Source organism: Convolutriloba macropyga, chromosome 4, assembly GCF_964194025.1.
Source record: "Convolutriloba macropyga chromosome 4, txConMacr16.3, whole genome shotgun sequence".
NCBI classification, from domain to species: domain Eukaryota; kingdom Metazoa; phylum Xenacoelomorpha; order Acoela; family Convolutidae; genus Convolutriloba; species Convolutriloba macropyga.
In genome coordinates, this window is record NC_134471.1 from 6,492,161 (window position 1) to 6,509,458 (window position 17,298).

The window sequence follows — 17,298 nt, forward strand, 5'->3', positions numbered from 1 at the left end:
CGGCACGATAACCGGTCCGAAGTTTACGAATTACATCCCGACAGCGGATGAGAAAAATGACAGTGAAGTGATGTCTAATATCGCTCTTGAAATTAGTTAATATTAGCAGTCTACTAAGTAATACTGTCACTAGATATATAGCTGAGAAAGGGAGTGATATTCTCTATTATATCTCAAAGGAAAAAATACTCTTGAAGACATTTTTCTTTCTTTAGATCCAACTCTGTTCATTAAACATTAATTCTTTGTTACCGTTGAATTTGTGTTTCATGTAAAATTTTCCAAAATTCCAAAAAATCTCCGAGACATTGTTGAAATTTTCTTAGTAACAAGATACCTCATCAATTAAGTGACTCCTTAGAAATAAAGAAAGACGATAGCATTTAAAAATAACCCTTGCACTGGTTTTTAACCCACTGATTTTTCACAGTGCCAAAATACCCTACCAAATGCGCGAAAAATTTCCACAGTCTTGCAACCCAATTATGAGGAAATTAATTTCCCGTGATCTGTGTCCAGTAATTGGTCGGATTTTTTCCGTTACCGCCCCCTCCGTAGGTTATGCACCTCCCAGTTATTCGCCCCTATATGGTAAATCATTATGTGATTATATAGTACATGCGTGTGGGGTGCAGATAATATGCACCCACTATGCTGGGTGTTGGGGGGGGGGCAATACAGCATATCATTACCTGTTAATGTAGCACGTGCCCTGAGGGTTGCAAATATTTTGTACCCACTACTCTGGGGGGGGGGGGGGGGGGGGGAGGTGTGCAGTGGATCCAATTGGTCCGTTTTAGCTTGTCCTATCGTCGCAGTTAGTAACAATTACCTGTAAGTAGATGAGATCATTTGTGAATTGGAGCACTTTGCAGAAGAGAGGACTGAATGGAGCTGGTTCAGAAGATATTGATATTAAACACGCAGGCATGTGTAGCACTGACGTAGCCATATAACAGGCAGCCACATTCACCAACTGCATGTTTGTCCCATTGCGCAGACCTTAAGCAACATCAGATTTAAACAGCCAAGTTTTAGAGGATCTATTCGCCCCCCCCCCCTCAGTCTGTTTTTATGCCCCCAATTACAAACTATGTGTTGTTACATAGTTACTATGTACGTTACTATGTAAAAATTAACAAGTGCGCCTGGGTCATAAAAGATATATGCCCACTAAGCTGGGGGGTGGGACAGATTAGATCAGTTTTGGTAATAGCCAGAGAACTACTTGTATAGGCTTTATGACTCTGCTGAAGTCGCTGGAAAAATCTGGCATTAATCGCGGACCATGCCAGAATTTCAAAGTGCTTTTCGCAGGAGTCACGCAACCTTGCTTGAAATTCTCAAACAGCTTGTTTGTATCTTCTGAGGAAAACTGTCGTCTTCTGAATTTCCGCTAGGCTCAACAGTGAGGGGACTCTGTCGCCCAGAAGATCGATCAAATAAAATAAACCAAAGGTTTTGAATTGGTGAAGCAAGCGTTACTTTGTTACTCTGCGATTTCCCCTCTTCCACTCTTGTAAGCTGTTGCAAATTAGATTGCCTTGAAATAAGTTAATTCACAATGGGGCTCGTAATATCAATTCTAGTTATATGGATAACGAATGTAAGACAATTACTTGAACATCAATGGAAAGGACAAACTCAAAGACAATTTATAATAGTAATTAAAATAGTAATACCAATATCCGTGGTTGACTTCCCAAATGACTATATCAAAAACGCTCACAGTATACCAACTGGTCTTGCAATTACAAAATTCCAGAGTTCAATCTCACTCTAAGTCTCTTCCCTGCTTTTTACACTATCTTCTATAGTTTAGTCCCACTAAGCCAACTACTTTTTCTCACTTGTGCGGATCCAAACATTTGAAGTCCTCCCAGAATCTCCAAAGTCTGCCTCTCTCTCTCTCTGTGTGTGTGTGTGTGTGTGTGTGTGTGTGTGTGTGTGTGTGTGTGTGTCACTTCAATTTATACTCCACCAATACGCTCTTATCTTAAGCAAACAAACCTCAATCTCTTAAGTAAACATCGCAATTTTAACTTTAAATCTATTACATTCTGTAGGAGGGCTTTGTTTGCTATTCAAACAAACCAATATCAAATTATGCTCTGTCACTCAGCTGCTACCAACCATTGTTCAACTTTCTCCTTATCTTAAGTAAACGACCTTTGGACTCTTATGTAAACAAATCCATTACGCTTTATCTCATATATGCACTTGACATGTCAATCAGTTTTTGCTTAGTAAACATTGAAAGTTACTCTGAAAAGTTCTTATTCCTCTATTTCCGCTATAAAATTAATTAGCTGCAATCAATCCCTGTCAAAATCACGCGTTGAATAGATAACTAAACTCAACCCCAAAAACCAAGAGAAATTGTTATTTCCAATCTTGAAATCATTTCATGCAATTCCCTGTAATTATACATGCCTAAAAATCTAATATTCCTAAACGCCCACAATTTGACCTCTAGCGGTCAATCAGGGGTCATTCGTCCAAAATGAAGGGTCAAGTTAATAAAAATAACTTTGTCACGGAAAGTTCTCTCATAGTTGCACCTACTCACAAAATTTCATGGCCTAACTCCCAATAGAACACGAGCAATGATCGCGCACATTTTTCATCGACCTCCCGGATGACCCCAAATTTCTAAACTTAATAACTTGCGAAGTAGTGGTCAAAACGTCTTCGGATAAAGTTTTCTAGTAACTATAGGGTGCCACCAATTTGCCTGCCAAGTTTCATGATCAACGGATCAGCCGTTGCGAGTCCTTTGCAATTTGAAAATTTTTAACGAGTGGTGGGTGCCGAAACCCGAAAAATCCGAATTCGTCAAAAATGACCGGGGTGATTATTTTTTGTCACTAACTGTCTCAGGTTATCATATTAATACCATTTCAAAGTCATTCAGCCGCTCAAAAAGTCCAATTTCCAGTTTTCGACTCTTGGGTCGTCCCGAAGCACTGACTTCCGGTCGCACCCGGAAGTTAAAAATAGCACCACTAGAAAGCACTTGAAAAGTTACACTCACCCTCCAATTTTCATAAGGCCGCTACCAATACTCCACGAGCAATTCAAATTTTACATTCCGCAGCAGCAGCGTGCGCTAGTTCCGTGCAGGTTTGTGTGGGGTCAAATCTGACCTTAAAATCGGATTCCCCGTACCCAAATTAGTCTATCCCCCTATTTTCAGGTCAATCCGACGTACTTTTCGAAAAAATACTATTTCAATTTAGGTGCTAACTACAATCCTGTGATAATTACCAATATACTCAAAAATCGCCATTTTACATCCTAAACCCTTCCCAAGATCATGCAAAAACATTAATTCATACGTGCAGGACATTACAACTGATTAATCGCCTTATTTCTGACTCAAAAATTCATATTTCACAGTAAAATACCTAAAAACCTTCAAATCACACTACTTCCGGTGTTAATAGCTCGGTGTCGGGTGGTCGGATTCGCATGAAATTTATACTCGCAATAGAGGGCCACTAGGTATACCTCCCCATCATTGACCAGTTATCAACCAATAACTCCTTCCCATCCAAGGGGGGGTCGGACAACTTTTTATCGGTAGGGTACTTGGAAAACCGATAAACTGCCTTTTTATTTATTTTAAGCAAACGAAACTCTAATAAATTTCTTCCACAACTTTCTAAACCATTCCCATGATTATCCAATACATTACTGCACCAGTACATGCTAGTACGCCTGGTTTCTACCGTTATTTCATCCATACACAATCGAAATTTATACCGCAAATTATCAAAAACCGTCGAATAACACCATTTATTGTGCAAAAAACTCAGATCAAAAATGTATATACGGCTGCGTATCCCTATTATAAATTAACAATCATAAAGGGAATATCCCCACACAATTTCAGATTCCAATGACGATTATAACTTAAAGAGTTGAGTGTACCAAGTTTGGAGTTGCCAATTATTTTGTAAATTTGAAATCACACTTTAATTTGGTTCAAATTGAAATTCCAATTCTGTTCAAAATATCTAGTTCACTTCAAATGTTTGCTCTCTAGTTTTCATCTAGTCTTAAATCACTCATTTCGACTTTGGCCTGATGCAGAAATTCAACTTTGCTAAGTAAATGAAATATATCGACAGCTCAATATACTTTTGTTCATCAATTTGTTTGTTTAAGATATATCACTCAACTCCCCTCTCTGGCGCCTTCGCAACAAAAACCCTTTACGAAAGAATGCTTATTTCAAACTCCTAATTAACCTGTCTAGATTGACCTAAATTATTTGGCTTACAATATCTGGTTATAACAATTTCTATTGAGTTTATTCTTATGCTTTCTACACTCCTCCCTCCTAGAATATTATTCTCCCGAATAATTGCAAAGCCTTATCCTGTGACCCGATTAACTTACTCGTATGTACTTTAGTAATTGTCCACCTAGTGAAGTGAACCACTTATGTTTAGCTCCGGGTTAATATAAACTAACTGCACTAAAATTTGAATAGCGGTTGATTAAATCAGATTTGAAAACACTTTCTCACCTTCAAATTTATACATATTCTACCTAACTCATCAACATTGATTCTTGATCGAACTCTATTGCCTCTGATATATATCCCCCGGGAACCCCAAAATCACTGAAATTAAAAAAAAAACAAATCCTAAAAATAGATTTACCAAATTTACACATTTTCCTGTATCTTTTTTTTAGAAAAAAAATTGCCCTTGGGCTATAGTGCTTGATCAAATTGTCCTAATAAACCTAATTAAAACAATGTAGGCAAAAAAATTGATAAAAAGGCTTGAATAGCTTAGCTGTCAACGTCCCTCTAACCATAAACTCGTGCACCTGTACATGAAAACCTTCTTCCTCAGATGCTTGAATGGATGTCCACCTCTTCTTCCACAGTAGCTACCATTTCTTCTGTAGTCCTGCCACGACTGCTGTCCTGATGCTTCCAAACGGCTCCACCTCTCCTTCCGGCTCAATGCTCGGTTTTCCACCAACAGCCTTGCAACCTCCGGAAATCGTGATGCAATCCTTCTATCCACTTTCTGCTCAACTTCCAACGAAAACACGCTAGAGTCCTCCCTCCTAGGCTGTTGATCATCATGAACCCTACTGTGCAACAATTTAGCTATTGACTTCTGATAGTATTTCCCTGTTCTGTCAACTCCAGCACTGTCCCCTTGATGCTCATCCGTTGGTTCGACCGAAACACTACCATTAAGCTGACTTTCATTCAATTGCGATTGCACCCATTCCTCCAGCTCCTTTCCCAACTGTGCAAAATCACTGTGGTCAGCTGCTGCCTTGTTGTGTTGACCCTTCTGTGTTTCACATACCAACTGCCCATCAGTTCCTCCAGAACTTGTCTAATTCTCCAAAGTGTCCACAGTGCCCTCCGTTGTACACATCTGTGTCTCATCAGCCACGTGTGGTGCATTGCAAAACTTCTGGTCCACACCTCCTGTCTTTAACTTCATCAAGGCCCAGGCTCCTAACATATCGTTTCTGCTAGCTTTGATCCCACCGCCAAAATTGATCGCTAATGCAGTTACATTTCCGCATGCTACTGAGTTCAATCTCGCGGCAATACTTGTCTCGCTTCTCGAATCGTTGTCATCAAATTCCTCTACATCCGAAAAATCTGTATCCGAAGCACCTTCAAACAAATACTCATCATCCGACTGTTCATCGCTTATCTCCTCATAGGCCATTTTGCACTTCATCGCCGCAATCTGGAATTCTTATTCCACTACCACTTTCAGCAACTCTCGTATCTTCAACTTCTCCGAACAGATCTTCACTAAAGGCTTCTTTTCCTGATACACCACAGCTGAAACAATGTCAAACCCTTCAAACCCGCCAGATTGCCCAAATGCATCTATTAAAGAAGTGTCAGCGCTTCTATTTGTATCAATCACCTGCCTTTGAGAACACTGCTGTCGTGTTCTCTGATCCACAGTATCACTGGTTTCAATGAATTCCACCCTACTTCCCGCTTTCCCTCTAAGAAACATATTATAGCTTTGCTCATAATAAACTGGATTGTCAGACAATCGGATATCGAACTGATACAGCGTCTCTGTCAGTGTCCATGCTTGCTTCCCTGGAGTCGACCGCCAATAACCTCTGGGTAAATCACTTACTGCATTCAAGGCCCAACCACACAATTTTGTAGGCAACCACTTCATCATCTCTTCTTCCGTCCATCCCAACTTCAAGCCAGTGCTCAAATAATGTTCGCGCCAAACCTCCCAAACTTCGTAGCCTGGTGAAGGAAAACGCTTCACCAATTGATAACCAAACATATTCAAAATCTCTTGGTAACCAAATCGCAAATATAAGTCAAATTTCGGTGTGTTCTCAGCAGTTTCCCCGACGAAAAATACGCACGCTCTCGAATTAATCAGAAAATAATCCACAGCAAAAAAGAACAAAGAAACAAAGCCCACCTAGGAGCGCCACTGTCGTCTTCTAAATTTCTGCTAGGCTCAACAGTGAGGGGACTCTGTCGCCCAGAAGATCGATCAAATAAAATAAACCAAAGGTTTTGAATTGGTGAAGCAAGCGTTACTTTGTCACTCTGCGATTTCCCCTCTTCCACTCTTGTAAGCTGTTGCAAATTAGATTGCCTTGAAATAAGTTAATTCACAATGGGGCTCGAAATATCAATTCTAGTTATATGGATAACGAATGTAAGACAATTACTTGAACATCAATGGAAAGGACAAACTCAAGGACAATTTATAATAGTAATTAAAATAGTAATACCAATATCCGTGGTTCACTTCCCAAATGACTATATCAAAAACGCTCACAGTATACCAACTGGTCTTGCAATTACAAAATTCCAGAGTTCAATCTCACTCTAAGTCTCTTCCCTGCTTTTTACACTATCTTCTATAGTTTAGTCCCACTAAACCAACTACTTTTTCTCACTTGTGCGGATCGAAACATCTGAAGTTCTCCCAGAATCTCCAAAGTCTGCCTCTCTCTCTCTCTCTCTCTCTCTCTCTCTCTCTCTCTCTCTGTGTTACTTCAATTTATATCCAACCAATACGCTCTTATCTTAAGCAAACAAACCTTAATCTCTTAAGTAAACATTGCAACTAACACTTGCAATCTGTCACATTCCGTTGGAGGGCTTTGTTTGCTATGCAAACAACCAATATCAAATTATGCTCTGTCCCTCAACTGCTACCAACCATTGTTCAACTTTCTCCTTATCTTAAGTAAACGACCTTTGGACTCTTATGTAAACAAATCCATTACGCTTTATCTCATATATGCACTTGACATGTCAATCGGTGTTTGCTTAGTAAACATTGAACGTTACTCTGAAAAGTTCTTATTCCTCTATTTCCGCTATAAAATTAATTAGCTGCAATCAATCGCTGTCAAAATCACGCGTTGAATAGATAACTAAACTCAACCCCAAAAACCAAGAGAAATTGTTATTTCCAATCTTGAAATCATTTCATGCAATTCCCTGTAATTATACATGCCTAAAAATCTAATATTTCTAAACGCCCACAATTTGACCTCGAGGGGTCAATCAGGGGTCATTCGTCCAAAATGAAGGGTCAAGTTAATATAAATAACTTTGTCACGGTAAGTTCTCTCATAGTTGCACCTACTCACAAAATTTCATGGCCTAACTCCCAAGAGAACACGAGCAATGATCGCGCACATTTTTCATCGACCTCCCGGATGACCCCAAATTTCTAAACTTAATAACTTGCGAAGTAGTGGTCAAAACGTCTTCGGATAAAGTTTTCTAGTAACTATAGGGTGCCACCAATTTGCCTGCCAAGTTTCATGACCAACGGATCAGCCGTTGCGAGTCGTTTGCGATTTGAAAATTTTTAACGAGTGGTGGGTGCCGAAACCCGAAAAATCCGAATTCGTCAAAAATGACCGGGGTGATTATTTTTTGTCACTAACTCTCTCAGGTTATCATATTAATACCATTTCAAAGTCATTCAGCCGCTCAAAAAGTCCAATTTCCAGTTTTCGACTCTTGGGTCGTCCCGAAGAACCGACTTCCGGTCGCACCCGGAAGTTAAAAATAGCACCACTAGAAAGCGCTTGAAAAGTTACACTCACCCTCCAATTTTCATAAGGCCGCTACCAATACTCCACGAGCAATTCAAATTATACGTTCCGCAGCAGCAGCGTGCGCTAGTTCCGTGCAGGTTGGTGTGGGGTCAAATCTGACCTTAAAATCGGATTCCTCGTACCCAAATTAGTCTATCCCCCTATTTTCAGGTCAATCCGACGTACTTTTCGAAAAAATACTATTTCAATTTAGTTGCTAACTACAATCCTGTGATAATTACCAATATACTCAAAAATCGCCATTTTACATCCTAAACCCTTCCCAAAATCATGCAAAAACATTAATTCATACGTTCAGGACATTACAACTGATTAATCGCCTTATTTCTGACTCAAAAATTCATATTTCACAGTAAAATACCTAAAAACCTTCAAATCACACTACTTCCGGTGTTAATAGCTCGGTGTCGGGTGGTCGGATTCGCATGAAATTTATACTCGCAATAGAGGACCACTAGGTATACCTCCCTATCATTGACCAGTTATCAACCAATAACTCCTTCCCATCCCAGGGGGGGTCTGACAACTTTTTATCGGTAGGGTACTTGGAAAACCGATAAACTGCCTTTTTATTTACTTTAAGCAAACAAAACTCTAATAAATTTCTTCCACAACTTTCTAAACCATTCCCATGATTATCCAATACATTACTGCACCAGTACATGCTAGTACGCCTGGTTTCTACCGTTATTTCATCCATACACATTCGAAATTTATACCGCAAATTATCAAAAACCGTCGAATAACACCATTTCTTGTTTCAAAAACTCAGATCAAAAATGTATATACGGCTGCGTATCCCTATTATATATTAACAATCATAAGGGGAATATCCTCACACAATTTCAGATTCCAATGACGATTATAACTTAAAGAGTTGAGTGTACCAAGTTTGGAGTTGCCAATTACTTTGTAAATTTGAAATCACACTTTAATTTGGTTCAAATTGAAATTCCAATTCTGTTCAAAATATCTAGTTCACTTCAAATGTTTGCTCTCTAGTTTTCATCTAATCTTAAATCTCTCATTTCGACTTTGGCCTGATGCAGAAATTCAACTTTGCTAAGTAAATGAAATATATCGACAGCTCAATATACTTTTGTTCATCAATTTGTTTGTTTAAGATATATCACTCAACTCCCCTCTCTGGCGCCTTCGAAACAAAAACCCTTTACGAAAGAATGCTTATTTCAAACACCTAATTAACCTGTCTAACTTGACCTAAATTATTTGGCTTACAATATCTGGTTATAACAATTTCTATAGAGTTTATTCTTATGCTTTCTACAAAAACAGTTGAAGAAAACTGCTCAGCAGACAAAGGATTTTTCCAAACAAGAATAAGATTTTTAAAGCACATGAAACTAACAATAATTGCGCCCAAAGTTTTGGCTATAGCTCCCCTAAACCTCTAATTGCCCCCCCCCCCTTAGCTCTCCTATATTTATATTATAGTGATTGTGTATTAATATTGTTTTTTATTACAATGTTGGCATTCATCAGGTCGACTCCAGAACAAATTATAGTGCAGAATTTACACAACTGAGCTGATGAAAAAATATAAATTAAAATTTTCCGTTAACTCTATAAGCCCGAGTGGACTGCGGATGGCTCTCTTGTCAGATCTTGTAAGATTCTGTCAGAATCTTGCAAGAGGATGCATCGTCTTAAAATATTTTCTGACAGAATCTTACGAGATAAGCCTTCGTCTTACAAGATTCTTACAAGTTAGGCATTCGTCTCAAATTGACACCAGCTCTCGGCGGTTTTATATTAACTGTCCTATATTCCATGATATCTTGGCTTCAAACATTATGAACATTATTCACTGGATGTCCGGCCTGAAAAAACTTTTACGCTTGTGTGTGTTTCTATTTTTCAGTAAACACCCATGACGTTCAGCGTACGCTCACAATTATATGTATGATTTTAAGAATTTCACGAGTTTTCCTGGAAAATAAAATCTCACACACACAAGAGTTCATTTTTGCAGCAGGATATCCAGCGAATAAAGTTCAAAAAGTTCAAAAGGAAGATATCAAGGAAGAAAGGACGATTAAATCAAAACTGCAGGGGGCTGGTGACACGGGGCCGGGGCAGGTGAAAATTTTAATTTCTAGTTTTTTTATCAGCTAAATTGTTTAAATTATGAACCAAAAATTGTGCTGGAGCCAAATTGTGCTGGAGTCAAGTTATAGAGTTTTGCTTAAGAAGTCACAAAGCAACGAATGACCCATAAAATACAACCCTTAACTTCTTAAAAAATGTGTTAATGGAAAACAGATTAAGTTAGTTCAAATATACTGATGAATATATATTAATATTCCAAAATACTGAGCGTGGGGTGTGTTCCCAGTGATTCAAGAGTTTTTATTTAAAAAAGAACTACTCAACCACTTAATACCCTCAGGGCTTTGCCTGCTTACCCCGTTTTGATGGCGGAAAGCCAAATGAGTCAGAGAAAAAGAGTGCATAAGAAAAGACCGACAGGACTAATATAATTGCTACAAACTTCATTTGAGAGCAATTAAATATAGAAATCCTCACCTTTGTTGAACATGAAGAGAAAGATAATAATTGAGTTCCCCAGGAATCCAATCAACATGGCCGACATCGTAGAACAAGCGAGGGAAATTTTGGCAGCCGTGGTTGCGTTCAGATTCACCATCTTCGACATAGTGTTCAGGCTGTTGTTTCTCCGAAACGTCGAGGTTATCAAATTTTCAAACTTAAGCTAAATATTTTATGCTAAAAATTGATCATTTTAGCCAAACTGGGGCAGAATTCGTTTTGTTATTCATTATATAGCGACACCACACCGATTGTATAATAAAAATAAAATTACCAAATCAAGAGTATAATAGCAAGAATAGTTAGAACTTGATAGATTTATATCGACGGTAGTCATCTTTGAAGTAATTAAACTTGTGTTTGGAACCTCTAGAATTTTTTCTTGCATAGTAGAAGCTCAGTAATATAACGCAGGAGTTCAATAACTATAACCGATTAACTGATTAATAAAAATGATTTATGAAACAACCGGAATTAGGCGTGGTAAAATGTCGACCTAAAAGATCACGCCTTTTCCGTCAATAAATCAAAGAAAGTGACGCTGAAATAAAGCAACTCGGCTCTCGAAACGTTAAGCTTTCCATAATTTGATTGAAAATGAATTGATCAAAAATTAAGTTGATATAATTTTATGTAAAATAAAATCTCTGAAAATGGGAAAATTAAGTTTGGGAGCGAGTTTAAGGAAATTGAACAAAATTTTAAACGACAGTAAATTAAATTATCGTTCAATAATTGCAAATTCCTAAGAACGCATAAATCTTCAAATATTCCTCGAATAATTAATTGCAGAATTTTTTTTGTGGTAATCGCGAACTTATTTTCTATTCTAGACACACTTTTACACAGTCGCCCAAAAAATTGAATCAAATTCTGTTATAAATAATTCATCGTTTTTTTCTTTCATTTATTATGCGTTCTGATGTCTGTTAACTCAATACGGGTTTATTCTTAAGCGCAGGTTGAGCTCTTCTCTTATTTGTTTAGATGACTACGGATAACTGCAGGAACAAGTAAATATCGATCGGTTTATTTTCGGAATTATCTGCTGGCAAAGACTGCTAGGGGAGAGAAGAATGAATGGATATATTGTGAAGGAATAGACGGTTTATTTTCATGAGGTGGGAAAGGGTGAAATTATTTTGGGTTGATTTGTTTGTCCTTGGCTTTTGCGGTCACTGGCAGATTTGTTTGTTCACAAATTAGGGGTAACGCAACATCAATGCAACCTAAACACATTGAAATGGAAATGCTTGATTAACTGCAACCAGCAGCTGAAAAAACACTACATTCAAATAGACCATAAAAAATGTGGTTATGGCAACTACTATTGTTTCAATAATGCTCCATTTTGATTTTGCAGTAAACACACTAAGTCAAATATTACCAAAACAGTTGTCGGATAAAAGACGCTATGTATAGACTTAATAAAGACTTCAAAAAACTTGAAAAGTTGAAAATTATCAACATTGTTTGAAAATTTTTGCCATCAGAGAGCGCTATATTGTGATGAACAAATTGGATCAAAAAACTGTAGCACAGTTCAAAAACAGGCACAACGTTAATGATCCGGAAAAAAAGCACCAGTAGCGTGCTAGAAGACTTCAGTATATTTGCAATTTTTTGCAGAAAAAATTAATGTTAACTTGTTTTGCTTTGTTTTGTGGGGTTATAAGACGAACTGTTTTGACAAAAGTGATGAACAAATTAATAAAAAATTCAGGCATAACTATGAAACTATAATATAAAACTATAATACAACAAGGAGGCTCGGTAATGTGCGATTGCACATAAAGTTCCGACCCCGCTCATCCACAATTGTGGCATAATTGTCTACCAAACGAGGAACAGATAGAAAACCTCAAAAATTCAAGTACTCTTCAAAAAAACCTCCAAAGCAAATAAAAAAATGGAGTAAAAAAAGATGCATTAGATTGATGAGATATGCCAATATTAAGAAAGCGAGTGAAGACGAACAGCAAAATCAAACAACCACAACAACAACAACAAACATTAATTACATCAAGAAATTTATGTCCGTTTTAAAAAACTTAATAACAAAGTCAAAATAGCGTCACATAAAACTGAAGATAAATTAAATCACTTATAATTCACCAGAAAAGATATGGAACCAGTACATAATAAGGTTTGGTAACAATTATACAGTAAAGAACAAAAACAGTAAGTTTGGAAAATTGGCTTATTATTTTTTAGAAGCAGTTAATTTCAAAGTAATGAAAACTATTAGAAATCAACTAAAATATCCCATAGGATTAAGATTAGCAGTGTTGTTAAAGATGGGAATTAAGAACTGTTGGTATTCAATTTTTATGTGGTTGCAAAAAGAACAACAAATAGACAACAAAACGAAAAATCAATTAAGTTTTGCCAGAAAAGGCTTTTGAAGCCGTAGAGCCATCCATACTTTGGCCCTGAAAATGTGATCGATTGCACCTTCCTCAAACACCGATAATGTATCATGTCACTTCTCATTAACGAAACCAGGTAACAAGTAGACAAAAAAAGAAAAAGAGGCAAAATTAGTTAATCCTTGTTTTTTTTCAAAAAAAGTTATTTCCAAAAACATGAGAGCCATTAATTACAAAATAAATTATTAAAATAGAATCGTTTATTCTTCTTAAGGAAGCCCTTGACAGCTGCAACGATCCAGAATATATCTTAATTCTACAAAAAAAACGTAAAACATTACAAAAATCAAAAATTAATTTACTTTTTTGAAAAACCCGTGTCGAAGCCAGTAAAGTCACAACCAATTCTTTAAAAAATTATATTTTTTGACACCATTCCCTTTAACACCTTCCCTTGACAATAATATTGTCATATTTGGCCTGTAATTAACGAGACTAGGTAACAAACAGACAATAAAAGGAACAAAATTGCGAAGTTAAAGTGTTTTTTTTATTTTTAGAAAACAATTGTTTTCAAAGTCAAGAAAGCCATCAGCTGTCTATTTATATCAAAATTTCGGCTCATCTATTCTTCCATAAAAACCAATGAAAACGGGACATTGTACAGGAAATTTCATAGGACTAAAAAGACAAAGTAAAAACGACAGTTAAGAACAAATTTTAAAAACTCAATTAAGTTCTTCAAGAAAGTTTTGTCAAAGCCGTTAAAACCATAAACTGTATCCTTAAGGATTCTAATATTATCAATTGTGCCTTATTTTGAACGCCAATAGTTTTGTATAACAATTGTCAACAACGTGATAATGTGACAAAAATTGAAAAGGTGAAAAGTGGGCAAATACATGGAAAAAATGTGAAATCTAGTATTATCAAAGCCTAAAAACCATGACTTAAGGTAAAAAACTGCAATAAAGATTGAATTTGAAAGAAGAAGCATTCTTTCGTTGCTGACACTAAGCTACAAGTTGACCAAATTAAGAGAAAAATGGAGGCAAAGTTAAATAAGCCATTATTTATTTAAATATCAAAGATTTTTAAAAGTGAAAACGACAATAAGCCTTCAAGTAATAAAAAAGATACAATAATTTGTAGCTAATAAGTAAGCGAATTGGACCTTCCAAAAGTGAGTTTTGATTTGAAACGTTCTGTTATTTAATTAATATATAAAACAGATAAAACTTTTTTAATAAAAAAGACCGACTGATTAAAACCCGAATTATTTTTCGATTGTAACAGTCCAAGATTGGTCCAGATATAGCTAAAGCTGTTTTTCCATTGAGATACTTTAGTTTTCCGAATGCTAAAGATATAGATTTTTTGTTAGTTACAAAATCAAAAATAAATGCTGCGTTTTTGATAATCAACGAGTAAAGTTAGCAAAAAACGGCAAAGTTTTAATTACGGAGCACTCGTAACGTAGTTTGAAGTACAAATAGCCCCCATTTGAGTCTAAAAAGATTGCGCTAGTGTTGTTTGGGTGTGTACTTCCTGCAAATTTAATCAAATTTGACTATTTGGACTAAAGAAACTTATTTCGTGCTGTTTTTGATGAAAATGTCTGAATTTTGAAATATTTAGCCAGAATTGTTGACAAAAAAATAAATAGAATTAGCAAGTTTAGCAAAATTTAAGCAGAATTTCCGGAAAATGTGAATAAAATCAACGGAATTCACTCTATTTTCTCAAAAGTTTAAACCTCGACAACTCCCTGTAAAAAACGAAAATCAAAAAAAAGTCTTTTTAATTCCATATTCTACGCTAGACAAGCTTTCTAATGATACCAGTCTCAACTCTCTACGATGAAGATATCGATCGGCCAAAATTGTCTGAACAGAAAGCCTATTTGAATATATAGTTCCTCCCCCTCAAGATGGGTCGGAACAAAAAACAATATGTTTAAAATGGCTTCAAACTATATTCGACACTTTATACTCTCATAAAATTCAACAAATAGTGTTTTATAACGATTGATAAAAGATATCGTTGTGGGAAAAAATGAAATTCAAAAAGACAGAAAAATACTCGGAGATAACTACCTCGAATGACAAATTTAAAAAACCTAATAACAAAGTCAAAATAGCGTCACATAGAACTGAAGATAAATTAAATCACTTATAATTCACCAGAAAGGATCTGGAATCAATACATAATAAAGTTTGGTAACAAATATACAGTAAAGAACAAAAACAGTAAGTTTGAAAAATTGGCTTATTATTTTTTAGAAGCAATTAATTTCAAAGTAATGAAAACCCTTAGAAATCAACTAAAATATCCCATAGGATTAAGATTAGCAGTGTTGTTAAAGATGGGAATTAAGAACTGTTGGTATTCAATTTTTATGTGGTTGCAAAACGAACAACAAATAGACAACAAAACGAAAAATCAATTAAGTTTTGCCAGAAAAGGCTTTGAAGCCGTAGAGCCATCCATACTTTGGCCCTGAAAATGTGATCGATTGCACCTTCTTCAAACACCGATAATGTATTATGTCACTTCTCCTTATTGAAACCAGGTAACAAGTAGACAAAAAAGAAAAAAAAGCAAAATTAGTTAATCCTTGTTTTTTTCAAAAAAAGTTATTTCCAAAAACATGAGAGCCATTAATTACAAAATAAATTAATAAAATAGGTTCGTTTATTCTTCTGAAGAAAGCCCTTGACACCTGCAACGATCCAGAATATATCTTAATTCTACAAAAAAACGTAAAACATTACAAAAATCAAAAATTAATTTACTTTTTTGAAAAACCCGTGTCTAAGCCAGTAAAGTCACAACGAATTCTTTAAAAAATTACATTTTTTTGACATTATTCCCTTTAACACCTTCCCTTGACAATAATATTGTCATATTTGGCCTGTAATTAACGAGACTAGGTAACAAACAGACAATAAAAGGAACAAAATTGCGAAGTTAAAAAGAGTTTTTTTATTTTTAGAAAACAATTGTTTTCAAAGTCAAGAAAGCCATCAGCTGTCTAATTATATCAAAATATCGGCTCATCTATTCTTCCATGAAAACCAATGAAAACGGGACATTATACAGGAAATTTCATAGGACAAAGAAGACAAAGTAAAAACGACAGTTAAGAACAAATTTTAAAAACTCAATTAAGTTCTTCAAGAAAGTTTTGTCAAAGCCGTTAAAAACATAAACTGTATCCTTAAGGATTCTAATATTTTCAATTGTGCCTTGTTTTCAACGCCAATAGTTTGGTATATCAATTGTCCACAAAGTGATAATGTGACAAAACTTGAAAAGGTGAAAAGTGGGCAAATACATGGGAAAAATGTGAAATCTAGTATTATCAAAGCCTAAAAACCATAACTTAAGGTGTAAAACTGCAATAAAGATTGAATTTGAACGAAGAAGCATTCTTTCGTTGCTGACACTCAGCTACAAGTTGACCAAATTAGGAAAAAATTGGAGGCGAAGTTAAATAAGCCATTATTTATTTAAAAATCAAATATTTTTAACAGTGAAAACGACAATAAGCCTTCAAGTAATAAAAAAGATACAATAATTTGTAGCTAATAAGTAAGCGAATTGGACCTTCCAAAAGTGAGTTTTGATTTGAAACGTTCTGTTATTTAATTAATATATAAAACAGATCAAACTTTTTTAATAAAAAAGACCGACTGATTACAATCCGAATTATTTTTCGATTGTAACAGTCCAAGATTGGTCCAGAAATAGCCAAAGCTGTTTTTCCATCGAGATACTTTAGTTTTCCGAATGCTAAAGATATAGATTTTTTGTTAGTTACAAAATCAAAAATAAATGCTGCGTTTTTGATAATCAACGAGTAAAGTTAGAAAAAAACGGCAAAGTTTTAATTACGGAGCACTCGTAACGTAGTTTGAAGTACAAATAGCCCCCATTTGAGTCTAAAAAGATTGCGCTAGTGTTGTTTGGGTGTGTACTTCCTGCAAATTTAATCAAATTGGACTATTTGGACTAAAGAAACTTATTTCGTGCTGTTTTTGATGAAAATGTCTGAATTTTGAAATATTTAGCCAGAATTGTTGACAAAAAAATAAATAGAATTAGCAAATTTAGCCAAATGTAAGCAGAATTTCCGGAAAATGTGAATAAAATCAACGGAATTCACTCTATTTTCTCAAAAGTTTAAACCTCGACAACTCCCTGTAAAAAACGAAAATAAAAAAAAAGTCTTTTTAAT

At 35.6% G+C, this 17,298-nt stretch overlaps 1 protein-coding gene across 9 annotated transcripts in view; it reads right to left on the minus strand.

Annotated features, from left to right (window-relative positions):
* LOC142337435 (uncharacterized) overlaps positions 1 to 17,298 on the minus strand; it is a 111,463-nt gene that overhangs the window by 42,019 nt on the left and 52,146 nt on the right. For all 9 annotated transcript variants that reach the window (XM_075386655.1, XM_075386653.1, XM_075386661.1 and 6 more), the window contains 2 exons: positions 10,666 to 11,918; positions 833 to 1,002 (listed from right to left, as the gene is read on the minus strand). In XM_075386655.1, coding sequence (XP_075242770.1) covers positions 833 to 1,002; positions 10,666 to 10,795 — 300 coding nt within the window. In that variant the 5' untranslated portion in view covers positions 10,796 to 11,918. The remainder of the gene's footprint in view (positions 1 to 832; positions 1,003 to 10,665; positions 11,919 to 17,298) is intronic.